Source organism: Neopelma chrysocephalum, unplaced genomic scaffold, assembly GCF_003984885.1.
Source record: "Neopelma chrysocephalum unplaced genomic scaffold, ASM398488v2 Primary Assembly neopelma1_44, whole genome shotgun sequence".
Taxonomy (NCBI): Eukaryota; Metazoa; Chordata; class Aves; order Passeriformes; family Pipridae; genus Neopelma; species Neopelma chrysocephalum.
In genome coordinates, this window is record NW_020897703.1 from 24,922,608 (window position 1) to 24,949,901 (window position 27,294).

General features: G+C 39.2%; 1 protein-coding gene across 2 annotated transcripts in view; it reads left to right on the forward strand.

The window, feature by feature from the left end:
* KALRN (kalirin RhoGEF kinase) overlaps positions 1–27,294 on the forward strand; it is a 512,316-nt gene that overhangs the window by 234,206 nt on the left and 250,816 nt on the right. For both annotated transcript variants that reach the window (XM_027679018.1, XM_027679019.1), the window contains exons 8-10: positions 4,709–4,900; positions 11,621–11,752; positions 17,818–18,048. In XM_027679018.1, the coding sequence (XP_027534819.1) occupies positions 4,709–4,900; positions 11,621–11,752; positions 17,818–18,048 (555 nt within the window). The remainder of the gene's footprint in view (positions 1–4,708; positions 4,901–11,620; positions 11,753–17,817; positions 18,049–27,294) is intronic.

The window sequence follows — 27,294 nt, forward strand, 5'->3', positions numbered from 1 at the left end:
ATGTTTATACTGATGCAATAATACTTTTCACAAGGATGAATATTTAGCTCAGACCTTTTTTGAGGAATATCAATAGTCTAATAAATCCACTAGAGAACAAAACCCTGATGTTTCAATATGGTACAAAGCAGACTGGTTGTAGCTCTGCACTTGGATACATGGTATATGTGCCATTTGTTCTGAGTAACTGGAGTTATTCCTGTTGCTTTTGCCTGGACTTTTTTATACCTGGATCTATTAGCCTCCTTAAAGAATGACTTCCAACTTTCTGTGGGGAATGCATAAAAATGGCAGCATTCAGAGCTGTCATTGCTGCCTATCCTGCTGTCTGACACTACATGGACATCCATGCTGTCCTTAGTCACAATACATTTCAAACACATTACAGTTATCATGTGAAGGCTAATAGTGTCTATTGAAAATTCCCAACATCTGTCTTAAATGAATGGTATTTTTCTGTATGTAGGCAGAGCTAAAATGCCATCCAGTATTATTCTGCAACAGGCTACATGTAATGGGCCTTGTTATAGAAACTTAAAGGTCTTAAAGATATCTCATGAGTTTTTTTGGTCACTGAAGCATTCTGCTTTGGAGTTATGTGTTAGGTTCATTTCACATATGGTTTCTAAACTCACAATAACACAGTGTAAACTGGTTATTTTAAAATTTTGTTTTCAAGAACAACTCTTCAACAATCAAATTTCACCTTCAATTAATCTGCAAAACCCTTCTCTAGCAGCCCACCTTTGCTGCTTGCCATCACAATATCTCAGCTAGTTCTCTAGGAAATGAGATGAACACAGCCAAATTCCTTCCAGATTTAATGCTTCTCACTCCTCATTTTTCTTTTGTGAGTGTAAGGTATTCCTGTCATAAGTGTATCATAAGAAAGTATTGTTCCAGCTAGGGTTGGAGGGTTTAATTAGGAGGGAAGGTCTCCCAGCATGCCTGCGAGATAGTCAGGGCTGAATTACTGCATTTCCCTGTGGGAGATCATTCCACAATTGAAACTCCACTACTGTCAGTGCTTATTGCTGAGACTGAGGACTCTTGTCCTGCCGTGTGCTCAGGACCTCAGCAGCGCTTTCTTGGCTGCAGGAACAGCCGTGTAACACACACTGATGGCCAGAGTCAAGGCCTTGGTTAGGCAGCAGAAATGGACTAAGAATTGGTGCACAAAGTGGGGTATGTTCACTTGCAAAGCACTGCACAAGGCCTTCCTAAACTGTAAAAGAGACTGTTATGCATCATGATGCCAATGTACATGTGGGGAAATTTTTATTTTGTTTGCCAGTTTGGCGATTTTTAGAAGGCAAAAATCCCCTTTTTTCGACTAAAGTTTCAAAGCTGAAATAAAGTCAATACCAAATTAACTCCAGCATGTGGAGTGCTTTTGGAAAGTTTGCAAATACATGTAAAATAAAGTTTTTTCCATGATGAAGGATATATATTACCCAAACATTTGGCATATCCTAGTGTCATGACTGCAGAATGTCAACTGAAGTGCTTTTACTTCTGTACATCAATATATTGTTTTCTAATTGTTTGACCTATTGTGGTCCTATATAGCTTTGCAGTCCTTTCTGGGGACACCTCTGTTTTGAAAAAAAGGTGAGGCATTAGATTAAGTTTAAAGTGAGAGTCTTCATGCATCTGATGAAGTGGATTTTCTGAGCCTAAAGGAAAAATAAAGTCACAGACATTAGTCGCTCTATGTAATTTGTATCATATAAAGATAAGAAGATCTATATAATAGTGACATAGAAAAAAAATTCTCAATTCACTCAGTTTTTAGAGGTGAACAAACCAGAGGGAAAGGAAGGTTTAACTTTGCGAGATGTCAATGGTTGAATTTTGTCAGCATAGATTTTCCATTTTACTCAGACCATTACACATTGGCAGATAAAGATGAAAAAGAGGCTCTTAACAATCTTGTACTTCTTCAAGGTGGAAATGTCTTGCATTTTGTGAATTGTGGTCAATTAAATGTTTTTCTCTTGAAAATAAATTATGGAGTGCTTTGAAGCCATACTGCATTTTATATCAATCTACAACAGAAATCCCATATCTTCCAGTTTCTCCCAGGGATTTAGTCTTTCCCAGTAATAGTGACATTGAGCAAAGGTCCTGAAATTGTAAAATGTCTAGTAGGATGTGCTATCCTGAGTTCCAGTTCTTCAGCCAAAACTTTGCTCTGCCGTGTTTTTTTGTGAGACCTTGAACAAATCTTATGTGTCCAAACCCCACTTCAGTGTCTCTGCATCACTGAGATGGGATAAAAAAAATGAAGATAAAGGGTGCATGTGTCAGGGAAGTGGAGGTATCTCCACTGAATGACTTTTTGGAGCTACAAAGAGCACATCCTAGTTTATACTCGATTGGAATGCTCAGAAACTCAGACTTGCTCAGAAAGGAGCAGAGAAAGCTCAGGGGTCTCTGTTTCCTGAGCCTGTTCCACTTGGTGCACTAAGAGTGGAGGTGTGGACAGGTGATTCCCAAACTGCTCCTTGCTTTCTGCTGAAAAAGCTATGGAGTTAGTGAATTGGTAGCCTTCCGTGAAAAATTCTCATATAGGAAAGAAATTTCATCCTCATCTCTGTATAAAAATACAACAGACATAAAAAACTATAAATGTCTCTGACTTAAAAAACAGACTCAGAACATCTGATGTAGTTCAACTAATCTTACCTTTACCTTCCTGCTAGTTAACATGTCTATACACTGTAGTGAACCAAGGAATTCACAGTTGTTTTCCCATTGCATTGCAGTGGCTGAGATAATTCTGCACGGAAAAAAAAATAAAATCAGGATGAAGGCAACCATTTTTTACATGAAATCAAAACTTCTCCAGCAATTTTTTTTTCCTTCAAACGCAGCAAAGTTCCATATCTTGTTTCGACACAACTCATCCAAGTTTTAGCAACTATAGTGTAGCAGTGCAGTCATGCTACACTGCTTTCCACCAGAAGGACTGACCTGAAACATTGCAAAATGATCTTGGTTGAGGCTTAGTCATGAAGACTTTCTGGGAAAAAGGCTTAAATATTTAGTCTGAATTCCAGTTTTTAACCTAGGGGGACACAAAGAAGTGTTTGACTATGGCTGGTGGTTAAAATTACAAATCAGAGTATCTTTCTTTAGTGTACTTTAAACTCCAGAACAATTTTGATTGGTTTCTCTAATTGTACTGGAAAAAAAAAATCCTTAAAACTAATCTGACAATTTTGAGCCAAGTCCAATTTTTAAGAAAAGGCTTTGTGATCAGGGGAAAAAACACAACTGAAGGCTGAGTATTGCTTTAGATCTGTGTTATTTAGGTGGCAACTTTCACAGTCATGGTTTTACCAAGGAGAGCAGAGTGGCTGTATGGGGTGTGGCTCTATCCTTTTCCCCTTTATCAGCTACAGGTATGATGAGTGTACTTCATATTTATCCCACACACTTTGCAGACATACTTTGCCCTGCTTTACAACTTAGTTTGGAACTGTGCCTGACTTGGCAGTGCTCTGTTGTGTTTCATGTTTGGATTGGCAGATACCTTTCCACATTGTGCTCCCACTCTATGATGAGATCCTGCTCCAACATACACTTCCATCTCTGATTTATTATTTGCCCATGAGTAATACTGTTAAAATCATCAGGGCTGTTGTCTGTCCTTGTGCATAAGGGTCTTACAGATTCTAGTCTCAGAAATTCCTAAAGCCCTTTTGAAATACTTCAGTGAGACAAGAAAGCAGCAGTAAGTCAACACTAGCAAAACATCTGAAATTCTGAGATGTTCCTTTCATCTGGTGAGGAGGAAAGAGAAAGGAAAAGTGCTTACATCAAATGACATTCCAAAAATCTGCAAGACAGCTGTCATTTGTCTTTTGATGGTGCATCTTTGTAAGACATTGTCATGATGGCTATTTATTTGCAGCATTACATTCCTATGCAGAATGGGGATATTGCAATGCAATTATATTGCTGTCCACAGTTCAGTTTGAGAAAAAACTGTTCTTCCACTTCTTCAAGGATGAATAAAAACTGTAATGGAAAATTCTTATGAAAGAACAGAAAATATTACCCTTTTAGTAGGCTTTTTGAATCCTTCTAAATGCAGAGTGAAGTTAAATAATATCTCTGCTGGAGAACAGCTTAAAATAGCCTGCAGAAAAGATAACATTTTAACTGAAGCCTATAATGTAATAGACATTTCTATGGAAACACTTATATGTCTATAGAATATCCTTATGAGCTCTTTTAAATTCTGTGAGACTTTTCCATTTGTTGACACTGCGTGTCTATAAAGGATTATCAGAGAGTTCTCAAAGGACAGAAAGCAAACATTTTACTTATGAATACATGGATATAGCATCCGGAAATATGAAGTAATGCAACAGAAATAATAAAAACAATGAGTAGACCCTAACAGGGGAGTAAATAGGTAAAGTATGGCAAATTAGTTTTACATAAATAAATTCAAGTAGAGAAGGGGAGATAATAGTGTTAGATAATGGCATAGATGAGCAAAAAGATTCCAAAGGGATGTATTTTTAGAGTGGAAGGTAGTATGCCTGCTATTCTCGCATATTTAAGCAGGTGCTTGATTGCTCTCACTGAACTGCTTGGCTTTACTCCAGCTGATGGTGTTTGGAATGTGTAATGAAGGCAGAGGGTAGTCACAGTTCTTCCTTCTCTTTATTTATGTGTGCTTTTTAATTTTCAGAATGCCTATGTCAACATCAATCGAATCATGTCTGTTGCGACAAGGCTCTCCGAGGCAGGCCATTATGCTTCCCAGCAAATTAAACAAATATCCAGCCAGCTGGATCAAGAGTGGAAGAGTTTTGCTGCAGCTCTGGATGAGCGCAGCACCATCTTAGCCATGTCTGCTGTCTTCCACCAGAAAGCTGAACAGGTGAGTTGCTTTTGTGAGTGAAAAAACGATCCACTGCTACGTTGATAATGATGATGCTGCAATTATTACTTGATGGCTTTTGGCTTATGTGCAGAGAGATTTAGAGCCTTGTTCCTAGTGCCTCAGTCTGTCAAAAACAAATAGTAACATTTCCACCCCAAAACCGGCCCATGTTCCCTGGTGGGTAAGAAATTATGTTTTCACTTTAATAATGAGGAGTCTGATCATGAATGAAGTGCAATGGTGCAGTAACAAGCTGTTTTGTTTCTACTGCCTAATATTTTGTTGGTGCTGTGGATAAATTCGGGATTATTATGGGCGGGAAGACAAGTATGTATCTGCACCTATATGTATATGTGCTATGTGCACAGGAATGTTCACACACAGGACATAGACCCATACCAGCAGACAATTTCTAGGAGTCAAAGAACATTATTGTTAATGAAACTTACAGAATTTATTCTAACACTTACTCTTGCAGCGCTCTCCATAGCCCCAGACTTTATTAGACCTCACTAAGTAGAGATTTCAGAGATAGGAACATCCAAGAAAATTTTCCATGTCCCTGAACTCTTGTTTGTGTCTTTAATAACTACCAGAATTATTCCATAATTCATAGCTACAAAAGGTTTAAAATATGTCAGTGAATAAACCTTCCGCTGTTTTTACACCTAAACCAGGTCCACCTAATGATGATGGTTCAACATCGATCATATGTTGATTACATTCATTTTCCAGTGACAAAGACTGCTTTGGAGCTCTTTTCAGTGTTGTCGTGTGCTTGTTTTTCCAAGTGGTTAATATCAAGGCTACTAAGTGGGTGTTCTTGGTGTTTATAAAATGACCCATACCTGAAGCATCTGAAGAAGAAATTGTAGGATAAGCCAGAAACTGTACCTCTTAATCCAGAATATATGTATAGAAAAGGTTAGCTCAGAGAGTAAAGATTTTCCTTATTGTTTGTTTCTGACTGTAGAATTAGAATAGATTTTTCTTTATTCTGTGTTTCCTATTGACAACAGGCCATAGCATAGAGCAATTACTCACCCTACTGGGCACTTACTCATGTAAGCACACTCTGTGCCTCTGATGGGACTGATACTCAAGGAAGATTCCCAGTACAAAAACTTTCATCTCCTTACAATAGGCACTGTAGTGTTTAGGAGTAGTCTTCATGTTAATAATTGTCAATCATCATGTATTCATAAAGAAAACTCAAAAAAAGAACTTATATCCAGTCTATAGTCACAATGAAAATGTTTAAGGTTTATTATGAATTAGCTATTTCTTCTTTGTGTGGTTTAGGATTGGATGTTTTGGGGGATTTTTATGAGTGATCCCCTATTTTTCTGAAGTGTCAGTCTTGTGTGCTACTTATGAGGTATTGTACAGCATGAAAGGCAATAAAACAGAAAACTGCACTGAACTGTCTCTGAAACTAAAGGTGACTATTTTTTGTCTTCTTGCCTTTTGAATACTCTTGAAGTGGGTTTTTTGCCTTAGCCTTAACTTGAAAAAGAGCCGCAGTAACGTCACTTTCAGCTTTGGGTCTTTCTTCTTCACAGTTGTATGGATGGGTCTGAAAAAACCAGTCCTGCCTTGGCATCTCCTCACAACAAAATGAAGTTTGTGCTGTCTGACAGAAGCGAGTCTCATATTACTAACAAACAATTTGCTAATTGTGATAGCAGTTGCTCCTCACTTGCAATAAGAGAAAATTCAGTGTAAGATAAATGCTGATATGAAACCCGTGAATTCAGATTGCTGCAAAAAAGAAATGTGGGTGTCAGTGTGTCCATGAGCCAGGACTAAAATTTCAGTCCTGCCTTAGTAACTCTGGTAAAATAAACCAATGACCTGAAGGCTAATAACTTAGTCATTTGACCTCTGTATAGTATAAATAGTGAGGTATTTGAGATTTGGTTTACAACAATCTGTTATCCATCCAACATTCATTCAAAATGTGATTCTTTATTATTTCACATCACGCAGCGTTTGATTTTTTAAACTTAATTCAGGGCTTCGTTATTTTACAATAAATAAGGCTTAAATCTATGAAGCAAAGATGTAGATAAACCCATTATTTCCTCTGTTGCAGATCAAATCTGTTTTTGCTCCCTTTGTTCTGTCGGTAAGGGTAATCTTGTTGTGGATCCAACCATTTCTCCCGCAGTGTACCCCTGCTTCCCTCGCACAGATCTGATGTGCAGATTGCCTTTTTCTCCACTGTGATAAGCTGCTACAGTCTCTTTGTTCATTCCTTCCTATTGATTGAAGTTCTCTGTGATACCAACAGGAAGCAAGTCTATTAGGACCATAATCTTCCAGCCTTTTGCACGCCCAAACCTGCAAGGAAGTTGTTAGTTTGGGACAGAGATTTTTGCAAAGCTCTACGATTTCTATAACATGCAAGCTGAGCAGGAAGAAACTTGTTTTTCAAGGTCTCTTCCTAAAGACCCCACACAGAAAACTGCACAGAATACAATTCGTCTGGCTTGGAAGGATGAAAGGCTGAGTCAATCCTGCTGGGAATCGAACCTCACATCTGTCTTCATGTGCCTCAGAATCCCATTGCTTTCCTGGCTCTTATTGCAGATACATGTGGCATTTTGAATGGGACTCAGCTGAATGGATTCCTAGATGAAAGCTTTTTTTTTAATTATTTTTCTTTTTTCCTTATTTTTTTTTGTGGGTGTGCACACACCTGTGTCTTCCTTAATTTTTTTAAGCACAACCTGTACATACTAAGCCATCATCAAGAAAACAGCAAAGAAAAGGAAAAAATGGAAGAAAGAGAACAAAACAAACCATTCCAAGTTAGCCTCCAACCAGGGATCCTTCAACACATGTGTCTGATCAAAAGCCAGTAAACTAAACTCCAAACAACTACTATGTCCAAGTCAGGACACCATTCAGCAGATTCGGTGGAGGTGTTTCCCAAATGTCCTATAATTCCACCTGGTACAAATCTCTTGATTGTTTATTTTTCCTTCTTTCCTCTTTCTGTTTTTTTTTTTTTCTTTTTCCCTCCCTTTCAAGTGCTAACATGGAGATATTCTAGTGCAAAAGAGAATCTGCTTCTGTATGTTTAGGTTTGTCTGAGCTATTCAAAGTTGCAATAGAACATGGGACAACGTGCCTTATCTCACTGCGATTTCAAGAGGACTGTGCTGATTTACTCCAGATGAGATTCCAGCTCTCTAACTGCCAGATGGGGGAAGCACACATACCAGGTGTCCTCCCCTGCTTGGATGTAATCTCTAAAAGCGTGCTAAATTGTTCATAAGATGTTCACTGTACAGATCCTGTCAGAATGAACAAATTAATGTTTTCAATCAGCTGAGAGATCTCAGCCAATTAATTCTGGATCAGAATTCTACCCTCAGAAGTGCACAAGCAGAGTTACTCTTTAAGGTAGCAGGTGTTAGGTGCACACACTAGACATTTATGCTGATTCTCGGAAAACTGACCCCTGGCCATTTGTTTCATATTACTTTACTCCCCAACCAGGAAGACTACTGTTCTCATCTCTCATTTCTGCCCAGATCTGTCTAAGCACACCCTCAACTCCCCTGTATGAGGAAAGGAAATGAAAAAGAGAGAAAAAGAAAATAGGGAGGAAGAACTTGATGAAAGGGAGAAAAGGAAAATCCAGTTGATATCTAGAAGATACAGGCATAAGACCAAGATAACTTCTGCATTAGATAGGGAAATTCCAGAAACAGCAACAGGAAATATGGAATTAGCCTCAAACAAAAAAATCAGGGTATCAAGAGGTATTAAAAGTCACTGAGGAAAGTGGCTTCTTGGCCTTCTTCCCACCTTTCCCCACAGCCATTCTGGAGCATGAAAGCACACTAGAGTTTTGTTCTAAATTTTCTGGGTCCTAGGAGAACCACCCTGGTTATTCTGCAGCTTCCACACAGAGGCCTAGCAAGCGGTAGGACTGTGCAAATCTGTGAAGAAATACAGAGTACAAAATGTCTGAGCTGTGCTTTGGAGCAACCATGTGACAGAGCACAGCAGTCGCTGAGGAAAGTTAGTAAGAAGTGGTCTGAAAATACGTTATTACCGGCTAGAACTGCATACAGAATTTGCAACTTAGGTGAATAGGTTGTGAGTCAGGAATAAGTGTAGGTCATTACTTTAAAGTTACTTTTGGATTGGATCAGAGGCACAAAGATACCCTAGGGACTTCTTTATTTTTGGGGAGAAATTTTTCTCAATCTTTCCTGAAGCCTTGAAACGCACGGACAATTGTTATTTCAAATCACATTTAAGCAGTTTTTATGTTCCCAACAGGAGATATTCTAGTCAATAGTCTAACTATAAATTTAAGCATTCAATTTAAATGGTACTGAGTATCCAGTGGACAGTAATGGCTCCTGTTCCAAATTAACAGTTAGTAATTTATAATTTTAAATGCAACTTCTTCCAACTCATTCAAGTGGTGATTTTTTGATGTGAATATGCTTCTAGCATGAAGGGTTACATTGAACTAAGCTTTTTGTGTCTGCCACAGTGTGTGACAAATAATAAAAATTAACATAGCTACATTTTTCAAAATACCCAAATCAATAGTCCTATGCCATGAACTAACACTTTGCAAAAATCCTTAAAAAAAAACTTGCTCTGCGTACATGACTCTATATACACAGCACAGACCACTTTGCATCATTTCAGGATATCAGAGTAAAACATTCACAGGCTGCATCTCTTAAAAGTTTTTAAACCAGATGATGTCAACTGCTCCTGCTAGTGGCAGAAGCAAAATTAACAAAGTAATTGATGTGACATTGTCTATATACAGCAGATCAATGCAAGACAACATGGTGGACATGTGGTTATATGCACTGGATCTTCTTGAGACTTTTCCCACCTACTGTGCAAATCACAGTCTGGGGATACAGCAATAGATGAGTTACATGACTACAAGAGCTTTTACTAAAATTGGTAGAATTCTGCAGTTTTGATAAGAGCCATAACAGTGTGATGCAGGAGCAGAAGCACTGGTCTATAAGGTATAAAGGTCTTTTGTTCATTGTTTCGATCAAGAGGTTCATGGAACATCCCCAAAAGGGACTGATCTCGGCTCCGTGCTCTTACACTGCATAGGAAATTATGTGAATTCCACCGCCTTGGCACAAAATACAATGACTTCAGCTTTATGCAGGGGTGTTTGGGGATTTCATCTGAACAGATTCGACAGATTGTAAGTCAAACCAATCCAAGAGAACCTGCCATCCTTTCCTCTAGTCTTCTGGAATGCATAGTTGTCCCTGGTAGATTTGTACTTTGTAGACAGGAATGTTTTGGAATTACTCTTTGTCACTGCATCTTTGTGCACTGAAGTGTTTACAATGCAAACACTTTATATCCTTGATTACACAGCAGCATGGTGAATAGCTTTACAGTACTAATAAAAGAGGATGCTGATGCCAGAGTTGAATTGGAATTCTTTGCTTTGAATCTTATAGCAATTCATGCTGCAAGTGCTTTACTAACAAGCCACAGGTGAACACTTCAGGAATGGATAAAACTGTGATCCTGGAGTGGTTTTGTGGCATTATACATTCATCCTACAGGGCACTGCATCTGTTATATAATTAGCTGTTCTTTTTTATAAATAGCCCAAAGTATGGCAGGCTGGTTTAACAGAAAAATGGAGGAAGAGAAAACATTGATGAGAAGTAATGAGGTGGCATCAGACAGTTAGTATGGGCAAAATATGAACATGTGTGCTGTGTCATTGAACTAAGCCCTGCTTAAAAGAAAAACAGGGTGGAACCTTAGAGACTAAATTCCTCTTTTCTTTCGCAGAACAGGCAGCACACAGGAGAGCTTCCCCAATTTGTTCTGCCAAAGTGCATCAGCACTACTCTGGAGGCCTTTAAGAGTGGAAACATGTTTTTTTCCACCCCTTTGCTCCTCTAAGTGTTCAGTTTCTGGCTGGCTGTTAAGGCTTCCAACCAAGGTGCTAAACCATATCAATTGCAATGGCATTGCCTTTTTTCTTTTTCTTTCTTTTCATGGATATCTGCCCACTGGCTGCCTAGCAGTCATCAGATGGTAATGGTATCTGACCACTGCTGATCTGGGCCAGAAGAATATGTGAGACCCAGGGGGTTAAAGCCTTGGTATCCTATTAGCAATCCCACTGAGCTGGACCAGGATTGGGAACTCCTTGAATACAGACTGTCCATCTTTCACTGAAATGAATGTCAGAAATGATTTTAAAGGGAGTTTTCTGTTGCTCAAATGAGAAGTGTTCAGGACAGGTAAATGACTGAGGGAAGACTGACAGATGAGACAATGCCAGAAACAGCTGGAGCTGTCACTGTGTCCTTTTGTGCTTCACGCTGATGTTTTTTTCTAAACATGCTGCAGCCTCCCTTTCTGGATTGCAATATTGTGGCCTCTCTGCATGGTATGCGAAGACTTTTAGAAGGGGTGTTTGCTGAGCCTGGTTAAATGAGCATTTGTTTTTAATCCAGAAGAAACAAAAAACATGCCTTTGGATCTAGGTGTCCCTCAAGTGCTGAGGAGGTGACAGGTATGCGCCATTCCAAGGTGCCCAAAAGGACTCCTTTATAATTGTTATGTTTTTCTCAGTTGTTGCTGCAGACATATGTGGCAGACATATGTGGCACTCTACGAAGTTTTCTGATGTTGATGAGATGTTGTTCTGTGTCACTGTTGCTCATGGTTCCTGGAATTCAGTTCCTTTCAGGTGTGGATGCCTGGTGCAAAATGTGCAGTGACGGAGGCCTGCCCTCAGAAATGCAAGACCTGGAACTGGCCATCCACCACCACCAGACCCTCTATGAGCAAGTAACACAGGCCTACACAGAGGTATGTGCCTCCCAGAGAAAATGTGAGTATCTGTTAAGTGATAACAGACATCTGACTGCATTTAGGAGCGTAGCTTTTCTAAATGAGGTAGGTTCTGGTTTCCATTTCTGCAACTCTTTCAAAGATGGAGTCAGACCTAATCCCAGGCTGTAGTAGGTGACTCCCAGCAATCTGCTTGTAAGGACAGAACAAAGGGACAAATCTGAGGGACAAACCCCGTACAGAAATAAAATCTAGAATCAGTGTTAGCACCCAAAGAAGAGCCATTTCACTGCCTTTGCTGAACTGGGAACCCTTTTAAGCCACCAGCAACTTCACTACTTTTGCTTTCCTCCTGTGCATGAGTCCAGGCTCTAGCAAGGGTATGCTGATGGCATAGAGCATGCCAAAGGCTTTTTCCTTTAATATACAACATCAAAGACATGTAAGGCCCAAGTGCAATGAATGTTGCAAAAGACTGTGCTTTAGACAGAATCTAGAGTCATTTAGGCTGGAAAAGATCCTTAAAATCATGAGTCCAACTGCTGGGCTAACACTACCAAGTCCACTACTAAATCCTGTCCCTAAGCACCATGTCAGATGTATTTGTATATACTGATGTAAAATACCTCTGACCTAAATAGGTATGCGATTTTTTTTTCCTTTAAAAGAGGGTAGCAAGAATGCTAAGGCAAATTCTCTGGCATTTCATCAAAAAAATCCACAATTCACATGAAGTCCTTTACTTGCTTTTTCCCCCATTCAGGCTGCAGCATGAAATAAAAGCTACGGACAGTCAACACTCAGTGCCTCTGACTGTGCAGTCCAGGGTCTGTGTTTAGTCCATGTCATTTTGCAGAAGGGCTCTGGGACCTTCCTGGCATCTAGGAGAATCCTTTTAGGAATGAGACTAGTCTAGATGTTCATCCCAAACATGGGCCAACCTGCAAATTACCCTGGCGGTAGGAATTCATGTATATTACCTGTTGTATTCTGTTAAACATGTGTCCAGGACTCAGGTTTGTTGGAAAGTAAACCTCAAATTACCTGAACACTTGGGTTTATTTGCATTTCTCATTTCCCTGTACTGTGTTATGCTTGACTGTCTGTCTGGCTATGAAGAGATTTTGCTCCTTGCAGTTTTCTAAGCTGGACTAGAGGACTGTGGTAGTGTTTGCTATACTTAGTAAGTCACCAAGTGAAGACTGCATAACAGAATATAGCAGCTCTCCTACGTGCTCAGCCCTTGTTCTGGTCATTGTGGCCTTGTAAGAATCTATAGTATAAAACAGAAGAGAAACTGATTTGCTCTTCAAGGCTTGGTGGTTGGCACTCACACATACACAGTGCAGTTATGCAGATACCTTGATGATAAATATAAGGAATGTTAGATACAAACCTCTTCTTTCCCAAATGCCTGCAAGAATTTGAAAGTTAGTCAACTGGAATGAGCAAGTCAGGGTTGCAATGACAAAGGGTGCCTCCTTATTCAGTCCTTAGGCTTCTTGGGAACAGTGGATTGTGTGAGCAAAGACAGAACAGTCTTGTTGACCTCTAGTTGCAACTACGAATTTCATACAAATGCCCAGTCAGGTGAAACTAAGTTTTTTAGGTTGCATTTAAAAATATTTCTAAAAACTATGTCATATTGGGATTAAATAAAAAATAATAATGTTTGAAATTGGCATTTTGTTTATAAGCCCCAATCTTAGATTTTGTGAAATCAAAATTTATTTAAAACTCATTACCAAAAGCAACTGTTAACATCCATATTGCTTTTGCTGATGCTTCCTCAGAAAGTTATAATTAGTCACAAGCACAGCTGTTTAAAACATCTCTGTAGTATTTTACTAATAAGTAAATTTTTAAATGGTATGTAGAATTGCCAGAAAGGTTACAGTCTTTCATTTCAGAAATGTTCATCCTTTTTCCCACAGATATGTGGTAAGGTGAAAAGTCTTAGGAGTCCTGCCTCCTATCCTCATGCCTATTCTCCAATCTATATAATGCCCTTTCTCATAGGAAACAATGTCTCTTCCCTAAGAGCTCTCTATGGTAGGATGAAAACTGTAGCATTTTCTTTCATTTTCATTGTCATTGAAAATCCATGTTTCTATTTTCCTGCAGTCACTGAAAATCTCTGTTTCTATTTCTATAATTCTGAAAGATTTGGAATAAGAGTAATCAGTCCTTGAAAGAACCATTTAATATGGATATTTAATAGGATACTAGCTAACATTTATTATGTTATGGGCCTATTATGTTCTTTTACAGACTATAACAAAGCAGTTTGAATTCACTTCAGTAACCTAAGAGCCACCCAAAGAATCTTAGGGAGACTCTTTTTATCCATCTTGCCATAATTGTAGTCATAATTATTTGCCTTATTTCTTTTATTAAGCTTGAGTGAAGCTCAGAACTAGTGGAGGTGGAGATCATGGATGTGGTATGCAATCCACATCTAAGACATCTCCTGTACTAAACCAAGCTGCTGGCAGAACAGGCCTTCTTCCTTTGAAGAACTTAGTTGTGGCCTTGCTTTTCTTTTGAGTAGAGCAGGGCTGGAGGGAGAAGAGGCACACAAGGTGTATGCCTTTGGCAGCTTTCCCCCTTGCAAGGAGATCTCCTCTTGATTTCTCTAACCAGGGTGTGTTTATGTTGCTCCACCAGTGTTTCTTGTGGATGAGGAGACAAAATCAGGACACCTCTACTGAGGACTGCATTTCTGGGGTAAAGATAAGGTTAGGAGGGAAAGAAAGGTTTTCTCCAGTTATGGTTGGTGGTAAGAGCATCTTGTTCACTGTGACATAACTGCACTTCACTCTCTGTTCCTAAAGGCATGATATATTCACTCTAAAACCCATTTTTTTTCCCCAGTGCCAATTGTAGCTTTCACAGATGGCGCTATTAGTCCAGCCACTTGCAAGGCTCTGGAACTCTTTCTCACCCTCTTTATGGGATATCTGCAGATTTTAACTTATTCCCTAGTTATGTATAGGGCATCCATGGAGATTATTCCACTAGCACAATAAAATCTATTTTTTGCTTCACCCAAGGTCACATAACTTTTGCATTCTGCCCATCCTTCTCCTACCATGAAGCCAAAATGCAGGAGTATCTCCAGATGACAGGAGTGTATATATGTGTCGTGTCAGGTAATGAACTAAATTTTCCCATTAAGTCCAGCAGCAATTCTATACTTTTCAAAATAAGTGAGAAAGAATCAAGTTTGCTTTGACAAATGCAACACTGGCACTTACACCTTACTGGGACTTCAAGTCATATGGGCTCCATTCAGCCTAAGACTTTTGCAATGCTTAACAAAACGTCATTGGTGAGATGTAAGTGAAGTGATGTGACTAAGCTGGGTTGTTAGTGCTTGTCTCCTTGCACAGTCCTTGAAAAATTCAAAAAGATTCACATGAAAAGAGATTTGTTGATTTATTTTTGCAGTTATAAGGAGAAGAAGGAAATGACTGCAAGAGCACAGTAGGTAGCTTCTCCATTTTTGAAGCTGCTCCCTTCCTTTCTGAAATCTGTTCAATTGGAGAACTCTGAGAGCACAAACCTTCTGTACTTATTGATGGGGAATGCAGTAATATTCATAACAAAAATACTTTTGGAAAATAAAGTTTTTAAGCCGAAGAATTTCAGACCTGCAGAAGAGATGAAACCCTGGAATATGACTGTAATCCTTGTGAATACTGAGTACCGCTGGTTACCTCATGGTCACCGTGCTCCTTGCTCTATATTTAGTCCGGTATGACAGGACAGGCATGTAAATTGGAGAGCACTGGAGCACTTCTAGTAGCCTCTGATTTGTATTAATGATTATTGGCAGGACAACAGAAGCCCTTAAATTCTGGTGTTTGTCTCTGGCTGTGCAGAGAATAACTGGAAGGCTATGCCCATCAGGGAAAAATCATAACTTGTAGTCTCTGAGGCTTTTTAGACAGACAACAGAAACAAATTGCCATGCAACAGATCAAAGCCTACATCCTGTAGAAGAGAAAGGAGTAAGAGAAAATGCAGAAGCTGTAGGTATTAATAGATCTGTATTATGGCACAAACTTTCCAGGAAAGTTGTCCTGAGTAAAGCATGTCTGTCATATTTTCTATGCAATCTCTCCAGTCAGGGCAAACTTTTGAACCTGCATTGTTAGTCCCAATTCTGCTGTGATTGCCATTAGTGTAAATCAGCAGGGACTATACTAAAACCGTTGTACCACCTCCCAGGGACTGATTCAGACCAGCTGTAATCCCAGAGCCCAGTAACAGGAGCATAGTGAACATAGACAGTGAATTTTGGCCAGTGCAAATAGGGAGTTTCTAATAAGCTACACCCAAATGTGTCCATAGCCTTGGTTTCCTGTTCCCAGTGATTAAGTTGCTGCTGATTGTCTTCCCACAGATAAAATAGGATGTAGTATGCCTTATCTCTTTGCCTGTCTAGAAGCTGCTTCTTCCTGAGTATCAGATAATACCATATCCCTAATCTTGCCAAGGTAACACCTGTGCCTCAGTGTTTCCTCCTAAAGTCCTCCCTCATATCACCACTATCCACTATTGCTGTTCCCTCTGTGACCCCAGAAGGCTCCAGCATGCGAATATTGTTCCAGCTGATCTTCAGCAGCAACTGAATTTAGTAGGGAAAGCCACTCCCTATGGACTGGCCAGTTATTTCTGGATCTTATTTCAAATTGCCTTGAATATTTAAAAAAAATCTACAAGGATTTGCCTAAGCCCACCCAACAGTCATAAATATGATGAGATTTGACTCCAGTTTTTGCCAGTATAAATCTCAAAGGGTCTCTTGATTTCTCGGAAAATGCACCAGATACACACTGCTGCAACAGACTGGGATGTGGCATGACTTGCCAAAAAATACCCAGAAAGTTGGGATATTTAAGGATATTTGCTACATATTTGCTACAAGCAGCTTATAATACAGAAACAAATGAGACTTGGAAATCCTTGAGATGTGTTTTAACTTTGACTGATAATGTTCAAAATTTAAACTAGATGAAAAACATTCATTAATCTATTCCCTGGCAAGATTGGTAATTGTGATTGCATAGAAATAAAAACACTTTTCAGAAAATCTTGTCATTTTCATTACAGTTTGTTTTAGAGGGAAAGGAAAAAATTGAGCCAGGAAAAGAGAGGGATTCCAATAGTGTCCTCATTTACTATTTCTGTTGAAAAAAATATTTTAATTTTGTAACCTGCAACTGAAAAATACTTTAAAAAGCCATTTCTGGAGAACCAGTACATGCACGCACTTTTTAATAGCAATTTGGTTTTTATGGTTCCATTTTTCATATTGCCCCTGCAATATGAAAATGCTCCAGGAATGTTCCAGGAAAAAATTCTGGCATAAAAAAATCTGTCATTCTTTTTTTTTTTTAACGCCCAAATGCCTTTGCATCTGTAAATGTATTTTAATATTCTCAAAAAAGGTTACACGTGGCTGGCTTTGCATTAGCTAGCCAACTGTAGTCCTTTGAAAATGGAGACCATAGGTCCCTCTGAGCTATTCCTGGGGAAGAAAAGAATCACTGTCATATACTAATTTATTTTTCACTGCCACTAAATGAAAATAAATGAAATACAGAATGGAATGTCACACTTCTCAACGTATAGACATACTTAGTAATCCTTCAAAGAAAGGACTCTCCCTTATCATACAGAATATGAATGACTCTGCCATCTGTGGTTTTCTTAAAATGCTACCTCCTCACAGGAATAGGGCTGCTACTGCAAATGCCAGCTGTCACCAGCCAGGATATGTCAAAGATTTTCAGTGCCCGAGTGTCAGAATGTAACATAGCCTTGGGATGTGTGTGTGCAGTCCCAGCAGTGCAGTACCTCTGCTCCTGCTGAGTGACACAGCAGGCCCACTAGGAAGCAAAGGCAAGTGCTGAATGTGTAAGTACAAGTCAAAAAGAGATGTTATGAGGTCTTTCTTCCTTTTTGACTTAAATAAGGAAAACACACAGGGGAAAAGGAATGAGCTAGAATGTTCTCTGTCGGCTACTGGATGTTTAAGTATCAGTGCAGTGAAGTAGACCTATTTCTTCACTCAGGTGAGCCAGGATGGAAAAGCCTTGCTGGATGTTCTACAGCGTCCCCTGAGCCCTGGGAATTCTGAATCCCTCACTGCTACTGCAAACTACTCCAAGGCTGTTCACCAGGTGTTGGATGTGGTACATGAAGTCCTGCATCACCAGCGGCGCCTGGAAAGCATCTGGCAACACAGAAAGGTCCGGCTACATCAAAGGCTGCAGCTCTGTGTGTTCCAGCAGGATGTTCAACAGGTAATATCACTACTAAAAGAGATAAAAAATGACCATTTCTTTTCAGCCCATAAAGATTGGTGACTCATCTAGAGGCTATTCCCATAATCAAGATTTCACAGGCAGCTCTATGTATGCTAAAATCCTAATTCACCTTTCAGTACCTCTCTGTTTCATGTTGGCAATCATCAGTCAGTCCATAGATTATTGATCAGTCCATTCCCCATAAGAAATGTGACACTATTTTCAGTGTTCAGTTTTTCACAAGTGAGCAATTAGCTGTAGGTGCTCTACTGTTTCTGAGAAAGTGATGTTTAATAAAAAAAAAGAATTTCAATTGTAAAAAGCCATTGAACTGTGGTGTATTTCACTTTCCTGTGAGGAAACAACATAGACATTTTAGTGGTGGTGTTTAGGTGATCTTTAGATGCTCCTGTGCTATGAATTTGCCGGCTCCAATGAACTTCACGCCCCAATGTTCCGAGCCCATCTCATAGAATTACAGTGTATAGGGTACAGGCTCACCTCTGAGAACTTAGGCTCCAGGTGAATAACTTTTCTCTCCCAGAGGAATCCATATGAATACCAGCACAACAGCATAAGTGACAATAGGTATGAGATGCCATGTTTGTAGCTGCCTAATATGCAAGCACAATCAACAGATGTTACAGGGCTCTGCTCATTCAGGATGGTGTGGTTTGTTAACAGGCCCCATTACAGCCCGAAGCAGATGTTGGTGGCAATATGGTACTTGCTTAAATGAAGAGCCTGAATGCTCTAATCATGTTTATGGAGCATTCTAATGTCCCTGGGGTTCTTTATGTCATTGCCTTTCTCCAAGTGAAAAATGAGGCGGAGACAGAGCAACAAAATTATCACAAGCAAAATAGACATGAACCAACAAGGAGAGGGGACAGGCAACTTTTATTCAACATGCAAATCTAGGGTCCTGTTAGTGCCACAATTGGAGTGCACCAGCACAACTGCAGCTGTAGATGTCCTTTGCAAATATGTATGACCATTTCTTTGGCAGTGTTGAAAAGTTTGCCATTACTTCTACCTGCCTAATTTTTCCTCTAAACCCACAAAAATATTCATGCCATATATATATAACTAAAACTGGGACTGATTGTAGTGGATGCTTAATTTAAGCAACTTTGCTTTCATTGTATGTCAGCAAACATGCTGCATGGTAATGAAATTCATAAGCTATATATTAAATAGAGCATGTACATGGAATTCAGTTAGAATACTTTCAGCAAACTATACAAAGTTAATACAGTTTTAGGGTTTCAATCTCAAAAATCAAGGGTTGTAAATTCTGATAGTTTTGTGATTTTTCTAGTTGTGGTATATAATGTCAATAAGAATCCATATTATCTCAGATATTCTTCATTCCCTAGGGTGATTTACACTTTTTTTCACTCTTTCCAAACCAAAACTTTCTCTCTTACATCTTCTGAATTCAGTAGAAGTGTTTATGAGATTCATTCATAAAACCTATTCAGACTTTTACTCTCCACATATGCAAGGCAATGAGGCTGTGTCACTGGGTTTCAGAAGGAACAGGTCTTTTGTATGTACTGTGACTTTTGGTGAGAGGAAAAGAAAGAAGCAGTAACAGTCACTGGAGCACCATCGCTTTAGAGAGCAATACTCTGTGTGAGTTCTGTTGGCAGCAGTCTTTCCAAATTTTTCTCTTAATGGGTAGTTATTATCTGGGAAGCAACAACTTAATGACAGACGTCTTTCCATCCTAGCACACACTGGAGGCATCTCTTTGTCCTACTTAGAAAGTAGAGAGGAAGAGATGAATCATTCTGTTCACTAACCATCTGTACTATTCAAGATAAATGCTTTGTAACTCATAAATGAAATTATCAGCTAAATGTGAAATATGAATTGTAGATTCCATGAGGAGGAGGAAGATATCTGAGGATGTTGATGAGGGCTTTGAAAATACACACCTGTATATTTGTTGTGCAATTACTATTATGCTTATTTTGTTAAATGCCCATCAGTTGGCAGATGAAGCTTTTTACCTGTATGTTTTCACTGAAGATATGCAGCATTTATCTGTAATAATTTCTTGACTTGTCAAAATTTAATAACCTTAACTGAGTTCTTCCTGGTTCAAGTCTAAAATGAAAATATGTGGGAGAACAAATCGTGACAGGAGAGCTTAGAGTTTATTAGAATTTGCTGTCTTCTAGACAGGTAATGATACAGTGTAGTTTCTCTAAGGAAGATACTCCCCTTTCCACCCAGCTCAAAATTAAATGTGTTCTCAGAGATGCAGTCTTCCCTGTCAGGATGTCCCGTGGCTCACCCTCTCCAGCTGTTGGCTAGTGCAGGAAAAATTCTGGTAAAAGATGATCTCCCTATCAGAACTTTCACTCCCTCACTTGTTCATCTATACCTTTCTCTTCATGTCACCTGTTCTGTGCCAATCTTGTTTTAAAAGTGGATGTGAATAGGGACAGGTTTTGTTGTTTTGCACGTTCTTAATACAGACTCAAATATTATTTTGCATCCTCTCAGTCTGCTATTATAGCTTTTAATAGCTATTAATAGCTTTTGGGAAAGACACATCTCCAAGAAGAGATTCTTATGGATCCTGAGAGATCAATAATTCCTCATCTAACTACTCTAGTTAGTCTTGCCAGAGGGATCAAGTATTTGGGCATCAATAACAAGTGTTCACATAGAGGCCTTGCAAAACTAATTAGCTGGATGAAGGCTTTATGTAGGCCAAGTGTGTGCCATTTGGACTGGATTTAAGGGTTAAGATAAGTTAAACAGGGCTCATTCATATAATTCCTGGTGTACTCTGCACCATTTGCAAGGCCAGACTACATGCTGTATGTACTAATGGCAGGTCAGGGCTGTGTTCTCAGATAGTTTCACACTGTCAAGGAAATACTTCTGATTCTAGCTGGGTTTTAGTTTGAACTGCACAAAATCCTCACAGTCACAGCATAATCAAAATACATGTTGTGCTGTAGAAAAAAACCAGTGTAAACACTATGGATTGCCAGGTTACAATATTAATGTAAGAAATGTTACGCTATAAAATATCATTAGAAATAACCATTACCTCACACCATCAGACATTTTACAAGACTGTTTGCTATTATATCTATGTATTAATACAATGATATCCATTTGTACATGTGAACCAAGGTAAATAATGGAGTGCTAAGGACAATGAGTAATGAATATACAGTGTTTTAAAGAAGGAAAAGAAATAAATGGCGTGAAACTGCATTTGCAGCATTTACAGGAAGTAGAGCACAATTCACACAAAAGCAATAGCAGTTAAGACAATTTGTGAGCTGTTATGAGGGTCTACACAGGCAGGAACTGACAAGGAACTCTTTTAACACCAAAAGTATTTAGAATCATTTTAAAAATGTTGGGTTGCTAAGTGTGTAAAATAATTCATTGCTTCAGTTGCTTTTTAGAAGTTCTCGGGTTTCAGATAGGGAAGAGCTACAGTGTTTGATCCTTTTAGAACACAGCTGTGGGAAGAGGTGTCGAGATTCTGTCCCGCAGGGGAGGAAAAAAATGCCTTTGGCATTCACACTGGTATTTTGTAATTGCTGCAGATTCTTCAATTTTTGTTACCTTTTCCCTTTTGCCTCTCTCTGCTCTGGGTCTTCCCCTTCTGCAGACGATTTACCAGCAAATTAACACCATTTCCATCGCTGTTGAGATTTGAAATTGTTCTCGTGGAGGCTCAAATTTCCACTGCTTTGCACTGTTAGATTCTGATTTATCCTGCCAGCCTCTGCATGCATCTCTCCACGCATCTAATATGTTCCCTTTGCCCCCACGAACATCAACACTCTGAAACAGCAAGAGTAGGATAAGGGTTGTACCATGAGCAGATGTTACCATGCAGCCTTAGAAACAGTTGAAGTTTATAAGGCTGTTCTCCACCTTATTGCCTCTCCCATCCCATTTGTTTCATATGGGCAAGAATTTCATCTGAATCCTCTACTTTATAAGACACTCATTCAAGGGAAGTTGTAAAGCCTGAAGCATACCTGTTAAAATAGAAGGAAAATGGAGACCCATTAGATGCATTATTGAAATGGTCTGGGCAAACCTTGAACTTGATATTTTAACACACTTTCATGGCAGAATAGTCAAAGTGCTACTCTCATTCTACAGGACTTATGGCTTCTCACAGAAATTCTCGGTTCCTTCTGTCATTTGCATACATACATACAACACTCAGCCTGGCACAGGCAGCCTGTTTCTCCACAGACTCACATAATTGTCTCAAGGTCATGGCTGGTGCTACTTTCTTCTTGTTTCACTTTGGTTGTGTTGGCTGCCTGTAAAAGAAGAGCTGAAAAATAGGTGGATGTAGAGGTACTGTGGGGGGGGGGTTCTTGGCTATGTAGAGTGTTGAGGTAGCTGTGGTGGCTCTGCATGGCAAGATGGAACAGGCCCATCATGCCAGATGAAGACCAGTGGCAAACAGCAAGATGACACTAACAAACGAGAGGGTAGGGGTACTAAGAGAGCTAGGACTGTTGCCTTACCAGATGTAGTGCTGTCTGAAATCCTCTTGGTTATTGAAAAGATCGGGCTGGACTAGTGTCAGGTTCATCTGATTTCTCTAAATTTGGGGATTTGCCTTCTGTTGGCTTCATGCCCAGATACATTAATGGACATAGTTTTGGTTCCCTTGCGTGGTTATCTGCCTCTGGTGATGGATAAAAAGGCCATGTGGCCATTCTGATAACATTACATTTACCAGCTGCCATTGTTGTGGGAGATTGCAGAGTATTGCAGAGGAAAGGCTGTCTCTCTTCATAACCAAGCACTTTAACTTGTAACGTGTCTGGCTTTTACTGGCAGAGAAAACAGATTAGGGCATGATTCTGACATAATTTGTATGGAAAAGTGTCCTGACAATGTCTATCTGTCTCCATACACTATCTGAGAATGCTGAACACTTCATGTGATACATGTGATCTATGTAGTTCATTTGCAGAAGAATGCTAGGGTACTTGAGGCAGTTCGTGTTTCATTTAGCTCTCACACCAGATTTTAGAGGATTAGGTCTGTTCATCCCCCCCCTCTGCCACATGCACATGCATACTCAGTTGTTTTGATCATTTGGTCACTTCAAGGGAATGAAAAGTTCTCCACCATTCTGTGGTTTTCCAACCTGTCATAGTTTGTTTCAAAGACAGAAGAAATCAGACTATATATCTCCTTTTATTCTTTGTTTATAATAATACTTGTAAAACAAGAGATTTATACATAAACAATTGCTAAGGAAAAAAAGAACATTAAGTCAGGATTATATTTACTACCAGATGACTTCAGCCACAGCACCCTGCAAAAATACATCACATGCTCTGTGTGCCATCTGAGCAGATTTAGCCTGTAAATAGCTACCCCTGACAGATCACTAATTAAAACATTACAATTCAAAGCATCCTAGAGAATTTTCACAACCCCTTTGGTAAATTGAGCAAGTCATGAGATGCACTTAATGTTTGTCATTTATATGTTTACATGTTCAAGGTATTACTGCTGTAAGTTCTCTGAGCTTAGAAGGTATATGTGACCTTACCAGCCATGAGTGATAGTGAGTACAGGTTCTAATTATGGTTGTATTGCCCCCAAAAATTAATGAAGAAGGAACTCAGGAATCAATACCGGTAAAACTTCTTGACAACCTTCTCCCAATGGGATGAAACAGGAAGGAAAGCAACCTTTTGTTATCCGTGACCTAGAGATAAATCCCTTTGTTCTCAATAACTTTGTCCTTCCAGCAGTTGATGAGGTCACAATGTCCTGGTTTGTTATTTGATATAAATATCTCACCACAAAATTCTGATAGACCATACAACTTTTACCTACAGAGCTCTAAAGGACCAACTTAATAATATGTGCATGTGTTTCCAAACCCAGGTACGTCTCTAACAGCCTCTTATGCTGTTAAATCTTCTCTGCTCTATTATTTATGCAGTAAAGGATGGTACAATAGTAGTAAAAGGGGTTTTTGTTTGTTTGTTTCCATCCAGTCTTCATCACAGACCATGCAATAAAACATTTCGGCAACTGCTTTTTCAGGGCAATTTTCATTCCATTCCTTTTGTTCCTGCCAAAGGAACTGGCACATTTTCAGTCAATGTGAGTGCGAGTCCAGGCAATGAACAGACTTGTGGCCCCACTCATCTTCTGAAGAGGATTAACAAGTAACTAGCTCTGTCTTGAAAGTAAAGTGGTGGTTTATTTGTGCTGATTAGTATCCTGCTGATATTATGAAAGGAATTAATAATGGCATGGCCATTTAAATAACAAAAACGTTGCTGAGTGACTTATTTGCTTATTTTGAACTCTTCAAAGAGGACTGCCATTCCTTAATTTCGACCCTCAGTACCTTGGGATTATGCAGGAGTTTCAGATGATTTCTACTGGCTATAGACATACTTTTAAGCTCTGGTGGCGGCAGAGAGTGGTAGAATAAGAGCACCCTGCACAGCTACATAACTCCTATTTCTCAATGACCAGATTGTGTTGGATTTGCTGCACAAGGCAGCCATGCTAGGAAGGAGAATGAGAATCACCTATTTTCTGGTGATTTCATATGGATGTTTCCCTAGTTCCTTTAGCTTGTGAAGACACAGAGCATTTATAGACAGTGCGCTCAGGGTTTCCAACACAAACAGGACAGGATTCTAGAAAAAAGAACACAACTGAAAGTAACTTGCCAGTAACTCTGGCTTAGAAATCTTCCCTTCAAAGGGCCAGAGCAGAGCTTCCTGACTGAGAGTGCAAATACTCGGCACATTGATACTTGAGCATGTTCAGACAAGTGGCTGTTGGTACAGAGGCAGGCTCTGTGTTTCTGTCCAGACAATCACATTTGCACTCTGTAACCAGTGATCAGTGCATGGTGTAAGAACACCTGGCATGTCTTAGGCTATCAGGTTAGGAAGTAAATTGCTTTAAATACTTTGAACTCACATGAGAGAGAGAGGGAGCTCTGTTCTAAACTTTTGACAATGCCCTTTAATTTAGACCAATATTATCCTGTGTTTTTTTGTGCCAAAATTCATCACAAAGAACTATAGTTTAAACTTTTCATTTAATGATATTTCTGGAAATGATAATGATATCATTCTGGAAATTCCTTAAAGGTTGCTGATTAACAGTACCCTATCCTCTTCATAATTTGATTTAAAGTGTAACTTCAAATTATCTGGAAACAACCTTTGTCTCTTTCTTCCTCTATATGATTATTAAGCCAAGAAGACAATTGTTCTTTGTGCTTTTAAAGAGTCACTGATGAAAAAATAATAATGATCACTTTTTAATTTATACACAGAGCAGTAGTGTAAGGGATGTCAAACTTCAGGGGCCAGATTCAGTTACCAACTGAAGTTTACTTAACACTGATGTATGAGCAGTGCGAGAACACTTTGATGAGCTTCACAGCTGTCTTGGGAGATAGGATCTGTAGAAATCTGAACCAGCCAGCTTGATCTCTGAACCTATTGAAGTGAGAAGAGGAACTGAAAAATAAAATTCCTTTGTCTGTCAAAAAGTGGTTTCCTTCTTCAGAGCGCTGTCTGTCCTTCAAGACCTACTACTTTCAGATGGTCTGTTTTGCTACTTCTTGAATGGCAAATGTTTGGATTCTAACTGAGAGCTTAGGCTAAGAAGGCCTTGTGGAAACCCTCTGAAATCTTACTGATTGACTCATTGAAGTTTTGGATCTGTCTTTTAGTGGATGAAGAGGAAACAACTCATAGTATAAAGAAATGGAGAAGGTGATATAAAGATGCAGTTAGTTCTCTGTAGGTAGATGTAACTATCCATGGTCTGTATTTATCCTGCCTGTCTTTAGGATCATAACTGAATCATCCAAGTCAGGAGCCTAATGCGTGGTCTCCTTTTATAGTCAACAGAGAGACACTGGCATCTTCAGAGAATGACTCAGTCTGTCTAAGATCTGAATTGTACCCTGGATACTTCCCTCTTTTATTCTTGACTGTCAGGGAAATAATGATAAGGTAGGCTCTTCAGACAAGACCTTCAGTTCACTACCTAATGGTGGGTGAGATGTATTAGGATGCAAGAGCCCAAATCCTGTGTGGTGTGAAGCATCTCTAACCATTCTGCCAGACATTCAGTGTCTCCTGATACAGGATTGGCTTTGCAGAAAACTGCAGGGAAGTCAGTCCTAAAGGAACCGCTAAAATTTGCTGGTACACTTAATCAGAATTTGTAGTCATTATGTATCATGTCCTCGTTGTCTATTTCTATCCCAGGATTGTTTGCATGTTAGCATCCCTGAAAGCATCATGTGTAGTTTATTGTTCCTGAAAGGCATCATTGGCTCTTATTGTGGTTGCAAAGGAGGAGAAAGAATTAGGCTTGTCTGTTACTGATTAGCCCTACAAAAATAGGAGGGTTGCAGTGGTGAAGAAAAGAAATAAAATAGAGTTTTCTCCAGAAATATGTATATTTTTTGAAAACAACTGCTAGAATGAGTAATTGTCACTAAGGACATGGAGAAAAATAAGAATGAGTAATTGTCACTAAGGACATGGAGAAAAATAAGATCTTTGAATAGATGTAGACTGGAATTCCAGAAAACTTTCTCCCCTGTAACTTTAAGAAGCAATAATAACAGTAGTTCTTCTTTCTCATTAAGGTTTCTTTCATTTCAGGATTATGGGTTTTCTAAAAGGTTGATGTTGAGCAACTTGCCAAAGGTCACTGAAAGCTTCATGACTAGAACTTTTCATCTCAGGATGTCTGATTCAGAAATCCCTGCTCTAAACTCTCAAAATCATTGCTACTCCAGTTTTACCCCTCATGGAAATGTCTTATAGGATTTATTGGGACTATCTAAAAATGAAATAAGGGTCTGTTATGATAAGAAATAAATATGCTATTTTAGGCATTGGTTTAGGAGTCCAAAATAGTCATTCTTTTCTACTCCATTTGTTTCCCTTGATCTTTCCTTTCAATTATCTCCTCATATGGCCTCCCAGCTTTTTTGTGGCCTTCCCTATCACTCAGAGTGATCAGTCATCTCTCATATTGCTTTTGACTGATGGCCAACAAAAGGTATTTTCATTGACGTGAGAAAAAACCTTGCCAGACAACAAAGAGGGTAATGATAGCTAGTTCCCAAAGTATAACTATAACAATTTCACTGTGTTTTCCTCCACAGAGCAGCTGCTCAGCCAGCTGGTTACTTTCCCCCTCTGGTAATGAATTACACTC